Below are 9,884 nucleotides of genomic sequence, written 5' to 3'. Positions count from 1 at the left end.
GGCCTGCAATGTAAATCACTACTATTAGGCATGCCTGAGATCACGGAAAGACTGCTGTGTACCATTTCTAGACCGCAGAAATCATCATCAACTCTGCAGCGTCACCCAAATTTCCTCTAGTAAGCGGTATCCTACAGGGCAGCATCCTGCCACCAACTCAATCCATATAATACAGCTGACATACCCTACCTCCCCGACCAGGTGGTGCTATGAGCATGGACATTTATGGCTCTTTGCTGATAACGAACATCCAAAACATACTCGTTTAGTACAGTGGAAAAAATAAAAACAAACAAGTTTACCAAAGTAGCGCTGGGAAAGATAAAACCCAACGACATAATCATAAAAGGTAACATTACGGCACGTAAGGTAAGCTGCAGAATCCCAGGCCACACTGTGCTCACATCATGGGGTATGATAACATGATATCAACAAGAGATCATCACAAGGAAAAACGTCCCTGCTTTAAAGAATATGTCTGAGGAGACAGAACAGAAGGATTTGTATGTGGCGTTTATGGATCTGGAGAAAGCTTACGATAAGATAGATAGAGATGCTTTATGGAAGGTGTTACAAATATGTGGTGTGGCAGGAAAGTCATTAAAAGCAGTGGGGAATTCTTATCAAGAGATAAGGGAAGTGTGAGTTTGCAACAGGAGTGTGGAATGTCACCATGGTACTGACCTTAATGGATGGGGTGATAAAGGGAAGTGAGTGTTTGGATTTTAAGGAGAGTGGTAGGTTTTAAGAAGCACTGAAAATAACACATAAAGAGAAAAAAAAATGTTCAGGTACTGAGTAAAAAGCGCGTACTCGTTTTGCATCTTTGCTAATGCTCATTAGATGTGAGTGTCATTTCCAGCATTCTTCTGTGAGACTAATTTGGTACAATGAGCTTTATTCCTTGCTAAATGATAGACAGACTCCACTGAAGTGTGTGCAGCCAAGTCAAACATACTGGATGCCCATTGGAGCTCCTGTCGTCAAACTACTTGAATCAGTGGATTGAACTCAAATGTCATTTTGAGCTTATTAGTAGTAAAGACGAGCTCTGTTATACCGCAGAACTTTCCCTTTAGTGCTGTGGTGATAAGAAAAGGTATGTGTTTCTGTTATTCTTAGAACATATTCTAGGGGTGCTGTTTCTAAACAAGAAGTTTGAAGTAAATGATTCTACAAAGTTATCGAATGACTTGGTTCAGTAGATTTACTCCCTTTGTTCAAAGATAATTATTCAAGGAAAAAAGGGTAACCGGAGATGATGCAATTGAAAGTTTCTTGGATTCAAATCCTTATTCATGGTATGAATTTGAAAAAGAAATGACAGATGAAGTTTACAGCTAAAGCTTACATTCGGTGAAGGTGTTTTCAGTTATTTGTTACAGTGGACTTACTGAAGCAACTTGGCCACTGCTTACCCGATATTGTTCGTTCATTACCAAGACTTCGTTAAGTGATTAATATCAGTGTGTTACGGGAGTTATACTGTCGTGTTGCCCCGTCTTTAAACCTTGTATGTACATGCCATGTTTATTTCTAGGTGTGTACACACACACACACACACACACACCAGCCTGAGCCAGGACGAGGGTGAACACCTGGGTTGGTTGTAGACCATCTATCATGCTCAGTAATTGAACCCGTGAGAATGCGACCCCAGGCTAGTCCGTTATGAGTCTTTGTTGGTATAGCTAAACTATACAAATAAAACCCGGGATTCTAGACTTTGCAAGAGTGTTTGACAAAGACAGAGCATCTCTCTCCTGCATAAAACTTCAATGGAGAAAATTGCACCAAATATCATGGACACTTGCCTATGATAGATTAAGATTTGGGTAAGAAATGGCTGATTATAAGGATGCCACAACTGATAATTCTATTTACAAAATTTCTGAGCTTGCTCTAACAAAACTCTCATTACTACATTCTAATGCCGATGTTGAAAGTGTGTTCAGTCATATGAGCCTTGTAAAATCGAAGCTCCGAAACAATGAATGTTATCAGTATGAAAGCAAACTATATGGCGACATGAAAAATGTTGTTAGAATCATTTACTGCTTGAGTGTGTCGTAAAGAAAACTGGTAACTTGCAAGCACACCAGAAAACAGCATTACTAAAATGGTTTTTTTTTTAGAACACAACATCGAGCAACGTCTGCGAGGAGGAAGATGATGCGAGACATAGGATGATTTATTATAACTTCCAGTAATAGTAAGTACTGGTACTATATAATAACTTCCAATAACAGTGAGTACTGTTACTATTTCCTTATAGTAAATATAAAGATTAGCGTATGATTAGCTCAATTCTTCTCTTCGCTACTCAGCTTCTTGTTTTTTAAACTCATTTTTGGGGTGAGTTTATCGAGATGTAGTGTCTATGAGGAAGCAACACGACCTCCCTCCCTGTCACAGGGGCACATGCAATTTGCAACTACGCTATTGGTAATAAGATAGTTACTGCCCCACCCACCCACCCTATTGTCTTCATCCCACCTCAGTATGCCGCAACTTACTGTTAAACTAATAAACGACTTGTCCAAGTTCAAGGCAATCAAGTTAGAATCATTTATCTGGCAATAAACCACCCACGTCACTCACTCGTCGTACTTGACAGTTTTTTTTTTTTTTTTTGTAACCTATGTGGAAGGGGCGTAGTATAGTGGGGCCCGGCCTATGAAACCCCATTGCTGATAGTTGTTCTCCTTCTTCCCTGCAGGCATCCTGGCAGGCAGCTTGGCAGTGCTGCTTGCATTTCCCAGACTCCGTCACAGCAAGTAAGTGCGTGTAATGCAGCGTTCTGTGCAATCCCATTGGGAAACGGAAAACAATATATTGTTCATTGTAGTTGCTACAAGAGTATTCAAAGCTACGCCTCCACTTTAAACTACAACAGACCGATGTAAAGATACTTTTTTATTTTTTTAATTATGATAATATATACGTTTAAGAAAAAAAAAAATAGTTCAGAAACTGTATGAACCTCAACTACCCTTCGCAATCTGAGCTTAATCTTGATCATTATTCTAATGGCAATTTAACTAGTCACTCCCATAAATAGTTGACTTGTGAGTGATGGCTCAAAATAATGACATCCATTATTATCCTCCTCAGACCCCCAGTGTTGAGCAGACACACCATGGCGCAGGTGATGATGATTACGTTTCAGATCAAGAACACATTGACGCCAGACTCTGTTAGTGGCCATGCCACCCTCAGTGGCGGACCACATTCATGTTATATAATATTTCCGCCGCACATTTCGGGTTCTAGGTGAGAATTTTATTGGCTTGGTTTATATCATTAATTTTTTTTCCCTGCCTTTTACAGTTACCCTCTGATATATATCGCCAGATTGGATGCTGTTCGATCAAAGCTCAGAATAACTTCTTACAGTTAATATTTCGTTAAGTTATTCAAGATCACCATATATATCCAAGGTTAATACAATATTGCGAACCTAAACTGAATTTGTATTTTTATTTTCTGTATGTCGAGAGTCCCTTCCGTGGGACATGGATAACGTAGGACCATACCTTGGAGCCTTATGTACTGACCTTAGAGATCAAACAGACTGTGGTAGTATTACAGTTTATTACCGTTTGGTTGAGTTTGTTAGGGTAGATTTTGTTTGGTTGAAATTGTTTTTCTGATGGTTTTTGATGTCTTTGATTCTGAACAATCCCAAATTACTGCATGTTTTGATTTCCCCAAACCTAGACCCCAATTTCCACTTAGGGTCAGAATGTTGTGATTGGTGTTTTAAGAAGGTCAGAAGCATGCAAAATGCCTAAAAATATATACATAGGAAAAACAGTTTCAGCTTCCAAGCTAGTGGATGTCCAGACGGTAATTTAACCCAGAATCCTACTTTGGAGCCTTAGGACCTAAATGCCTGAAGTAGAACCTTACATGAGGACCTAATCAGGGATCTGAGGACATAACAGCCTAACCTATTGAGTAACATGCATTTGATTAAGGGCCTAAGCTAGGAATCTGACCTTACCTGTAACCTAATCTAAATAAGCCAAGCACCTATCCTAAGACTGCATGTAACACATGCAAATAGCATATGTTGGTATCACTTTGGCCTAGAAATAGGGTTATTTGGCTGTCACAGATCACAACCTGATTCATAAATATTGTGTAGCCTAGATGATATATGTTCCTTGTGTATTTTCTATTTTCAATGGAGCATTCTGGTCGTTTCTGTTATATTGATGGGTGCAGCCGCAATAGATTCATTACAACCCACACTTGAGTTTACTTTGCTTATATATATCATCCCACCTAACTTTTGGTCATCACAGTCCTGTTATATCTGCATAAGAACTGTCTATTCCCCAAGTTAAATTAAGAAGTGTATAATTTTATAATATATAATTGGTTGTGGAAGGATGAAGTGAAAAAGATTTTGAGTGATTGAGGCCTGAACATACAGGAAGATGAAAGGCATGCAAGGAATAGAGTCATTTGGAATGATGTGGTATACTGGGGTCAACATGCTGTCAGTGGACTGAACGAGGGCATGTGAAATATCTGGGATAAACCATGGAAAGGCTGTGGGGCATGGATGTGGATAGGGAACTGTGGTTTCAGGTGCATTACACAATGACAGCTAGAGACTGAGTGTGAACGAATGTGACCTTTTTTTGTCAGTTTTCTTGGCACTACCTCGCTGTAGCAGAGGGTAGCGATGCTTTTGCCTGTGGGATGGGGTAGCAACAGGAATGGATGGAGACAAGCAAGTATGAATGTTTACATGAGTGTATATGTCTGTGTATATATATATATATATATATATATATATATATATATATATATATATATATATATATGTATAAATATATTGCGCTACCTCGCTAACGCAGGATACAGCGACAAAGTATGATAAATAAATATGTATATATATATATATATATATTTATATGTGTGTGTATGTGTTGATTTTTTCATACATATTCGCCATTTCCCATGTTAGTGAGGTAGTGTTAAGAACAGAGTATGTATGTATATGTGCGTGTATGGGCATTTATATGTATATATGTGTACATGAGTGTATGGGCCATTCTTCGTCTGTTTCCTGGTGCTACCTCGCTGAAAATCCTCCCCTCTTATTTTTTTAATTTTCCAAAAGAAGTGTGAGAATATTTCCTCTAAGGCTCAGTCCTTTGTTCTTAACGCTACCTTGCTAGTGTGGGAAATGGCAAATAGTATGAAAAAAAATAAGTAAATAAAATAAATATATATATATATATATATATATATATATATATATTTTTTTTTTTTTTTTTTTTTTAATTTTCCAAAAGAAGGAACAGAGGGGGCCAGGTGAGGATATTCCAAAAAAGGCCCAGTCCTCTGTTCTTAACGCTACCTCGCCAACGCGGGAAATGGCAAATAGTTTAAAAGAAAGAAAAATATATATATATATATATATATATATATATATATATATATATATATATATATATATATATATATATCTTTTTTCTTTCAAACTATTCACCATTTCCCCGCATTAGCAAGGTAGCGTTAAGAACAGAGGACTGGGCCTCTGAGGGAATATCCTCACCTGGCCCCCTTCTCTGTTCTTTCTTTTGGAAAATTAAAAAAAAAAACAAGAGGGGAGGATTTCCAGCCCCCCGCTCCCTCCCCTTTTAGTCGCCTTCTACGACACGCAGGGAATATGTGGGAAGTATTCTTTCTCCCCTATCCCCGGGGATAATATATATATTTTTTTTTTTTATATACTTTGTCGCTGTCTCCCGCGTTTGCGAGGTAGCGCAAGGAATAAATATATATATATATATATATATATATATATATATATATATATATATATATATATAAAAAATATATATATATATATATATATATATATATATATATATATATATATATATATATATATATATATATAGCTATATATATATATATATATATATATATATATATATATATATATATATATAGCTATATATATATATATATATATATATATATATATATATATATATATATATATATATATATATATATATAGCTATATATATATATATATATATATATATATATATATATATATATATATATATATATATATATATATATATATATCTATATATATATATATATATATATATATCTATATATATTATCCCTGGGGATGGGGGATTAAGAATACTTCCCACGTATTCCCTGCATGTCGTAGAAGGCGACTAAAAGGGGAGGGAGCGGGGGGCTGGAAATCCTCCCCTCTCGTTTTTTTTTTTTTCTTTTTTTTTAATTTTCCAAAAGAAGGAACAGAGGGGGCCAGGTGAGGATATTCCAAAAAAGGCCCAGTCCTCTGTTCTTAACGCTACCTCGCTAATGCGGGAAATGGCGAATAGTTTAAAAGAAAAAGATCTATATATATATATATATATATATATATATATATATATATATATATACATATATATATATATATATATATATATATATATATATATATATATATATATATATTTTTTTTTTTTTTTTTTTTATACTTTGTCGCTGTCTCCCGCGTTTGCGAGGTAGCGCAAGGAAACAGACGAAAGAAATGGCCCAACCCCCCCCCCCCATACACATGTACATATGTCCACACACGCAAATATACATACCTACACAGCTTTCCATGGTTTACCCCAGACGCTTCACATGCCTTGATTCAATCCACTGACAGCACGTCAACCCCGGTATACCACATCGCTCCAATTCACTCTATTCCTTGCCCTCCTTTCACCCTCCTGCATGTTCAGGCCCCGATCACACAAAATCTTTTTCACTCCATCTTTCCACCTCCAATTTGGTCTCCCTCTTCTCCTCGTTCCCTCCACCTCCGACACATATATCCTCTTGGTCAATCTTTCCTCACTCATTCTCTCCATGTGCCCAAACCATTTCAAAACACCCTCTTCTGCTCTCTCAACCACGCTCTTTTTATTTCCACACATCTCTCTTACCCTTACGTTACTCACTCGCTCAAACCACCTCACACCACACATTGTCCTCAAACATCTCATTTCCAGCACATCCATCCTCCTGCGCACATCTCTATCCATAGCCCACGCCTCGCAACCATACAACATTGTTGGAACCACTATTCCTTCAAACATACCCATTTTTGCTTTCCGAGATAATGTTCTCGACTTCCACACATTTTTCAAGGCTCCCAAAATTTTCGCCCCCTCCCCCACCCTATGATCCACTTCCGCTTCCATGGTTCCATCCGCTGACAGATCCACTCCCAGATATCTAAAACACCTCACTTCCTCCAGCCTTTCTCCATTCAAACTCACCTCCCAATTGACTTGACCCTCACCCCTACTGTACCTAATAACCTTGCTCTTATTCACACCCACTCTCAACTTTCTTCTTCCACACACTTTACCAAACTCAGTCACCAGCTTCTGCAGTTTCTCACATGAATCAGCCACCAGCGCTGTATCACCAGCGAACAACAACTGACTCACTTCCCAAGCTCTCTCACCCCCAACAGACTTCATACTTGCCCCTCTTTCCAGGACTCTTATCCCCTTTGCCTTTGTACAATGGCACTATGCACGCATTCCGCCAATCCTCAGGCACCTCACCATGAGTCATACATACATTAAATAACCTTACCAACCAGACAATAATACAGTCACCCCCTTTTTTAATAAATTTCACTGCAGTACCATCCAAACCTCCTGCCTTGCCGGCTTTCATCTTCCACAAAGCTTTTACTACCTCTTCTCTGTTTACCAAATCATTTTCCCTAACCGTCTCACTTTGCACACCACCTCGACCAAAACACCCTATATCTGCCACTCTATCATCAAACACATTCAACAAACCTTCAAAATACTCACTCCATCTCCTTCTCACATCACCACTACTTGCTATCACCTCCCCATTTGCGCCCTTCACTGAAGTTCCCATTTGCTCCCTTGTCTTACGCACTTTATTTACCTCCTTCCAGAACATCTTTTTATTCTCCCTAAAATTTAATGATACTCTCTCACCCCAACTCTCATTTGCCCTCTTTTTCACCTCTTGCACCTTTCTCTTGACCTCCTGTCTCATATATGTACATAAATGCCCACATACACACGTATACATACATATACATCTTGGCTTATACATACATATACATCTCAGCATATACATCCATATACATACACAGACATTACATGAATACACATGCACATATTCATACTTGCTTGCCTTCATCCATTCCTGTTGGTCCTCTGCCCCACAGGAAAACAGCATCGCTATCCCCTGCTCCAGTGAGGTAGCACCAGGAATACAGACAAAAAGGCCCCATTCATTCACACTCAGTCTCTAGCTGTCAAGGGTAATGCACCGAAAGCACAGCTCCTTATCCACATCCAGGCCCCACAAACCTTTTCATGGTTTACCCCAGATGCTTCATATGCCCTGGTTCAGTCCATTGACAGCACATCAACCCTGGTATACCATACCATTTTGTTTCAATTCACTCTATTCCTTGCATGCCTCTCGCCATCCTGTATGTTTATCACTCAAAATCTTTTCACTCCATCCTTCTACCTCCAGTTTAGTCTCCCGCTTCTTATTCCCTCCTCTGACACATATATCCTCTTTGTCAGTCTTTCTTCACTTATTCTCTCCACATGTCCAAACCATTTCAACACATACTCTCCTTCTATCTCATCCATACTGTTTATTTCCACATATTTCTCTTTCCCTAGCATTTCTTACTTGATCAAACCACCTCGCACCACATTATCCTCAAACATTTCATTTCCAACACATCCACCCTCCTCCATACAGCCCTATCTATAGCCCATGCCTTGCAACCATATAACATTGTTGGAACTACTATTCCTTCAAACACCCATTTTTGCTCTGAGATAATGTTCTCTCCTTCCACACATTCTTTGACACTCCCAGAACCTTTGCCCCCTCCCCCACCCTGTGACTCACTTCTACTTCCATGGTTCCATCTGCTGCTAAGTCCACTCTCAGATATCTTAAAACATTTCACTTCCTCCAATTTTTCTTCATTCATACTTGCATCCCAGTCAACTTGTTCCTCAACCCTACTCTTTTTCACATTTGCTCTTATTCACATTTGCTCACAACTTTCTCCTTTCACACACTTTACCAAACTCAGAAACCTACTTCTGCAGTTTCTCACCCGAATCAGCCACTAGAGCTGTATCATCGGCAAACAACAACAGACTCGCTTCCCAGGCCCTCTCATCCCCAACAGACTGCATACTTGCCCCTATCTTCAAAACTCTTCCATTTATCTCTCCAACCACCCTATCCACAAACAAATTAAACAGCCATGGAGACATCACACACCCCTGCCACAAACTGACATTCACTGGGAACTAATCGCTTTCCTCTCTTCCTACTCGTACACGTGCCTTACATCAGTGGTAAAAAGTATTCACTGCTTTTAGCAACTTACCTCCTACACCATATACTTTTAAAGCCTTCCACTAAGCATCACTGTCAACCCTATCATATGCCTTCTCCAGATCCATAAGTGCTACATACAAATCCATCTGTTTTTCTAAGTATTTCTCACATACATTCTTCAAAGCAAAAGCCTGATCCACACATCCTCTACTTCTTCTGAAACCACACTGCTCTTCCTCAATCTGATGCTCTGTACACGCCTTCACCATCTCAATCAATACCCTCCCATATAATTTCCCCGGAATACTTGATAAACTTATGCCTCTGTAGTTTGAACACTCGCCTTTATCCCCTTTGCCTTTGTACAGTAGCACTATGCATGCATTCTACCAATCCTCAGGCTCTTCACCATGGTCCTTACATACATTGAATATCCTTATTGATATGTTTTACTTGGTGACTCAGCT

General features: G+C 38.7%; 1 protein-coding gene across 7 annotated transcripts in view; it reads left to right on the top strand.

Moving 5' to 3' along the window:
* The first annotated feature begins 2,635 nt into the window (after window positions 1-2,635).
* LOC139749075 (mitochondrial amidoxime-reducing component 1-like) overlaps window positions 2,636-9,884 on the top strand; it is a 52,132-nt gene continuing 44,883 nt past the window's right edge. Inside the window, exons 1-2 of one of the 7 annotated variants that reach the window (XM_071662575.1) lie at window positions 2,655-2,777; window positions 3,115-3,273. In XM_071662575.1, coding sequence (XP_071518676.1) covers window positions 3,140-3,273 — 134 coding nt within the window. In that variant the 5' untranslated portion in view covers window positions 2,655-2,777; window positions 3,115-3,139. Of the gene's footprint in view, window positions 2,778-3,114; window positions 3,274-3,419; window positions 3,441-3,465; window positions 3,580-9,884 lie in introns of those variants that run through there. The other 6 variants (XM_071662578.1, XM_071662576.1, XM_071662581.1 and 3 more) reach the window with 6 other exon arrangements.

This window comes from Panulirus ornatus, chromosome 6 (genome assembly GCF_036320965.1).
Source record: "Panulirus ornatus isolate Po-2019 chromosome 6, ASM3632096v1, whole genome shotgun sequence".
NCBI lineage: Eukaryota > Metazoa > Arthropoda > Malacostraca > Decapoda > Palinuridae > Panulirus > Panulirus ornatus.
Note: the sequence above shows the minus strand (reverse complement) of the source record. Positions and strands in the feature narration are given on the sequence as shown.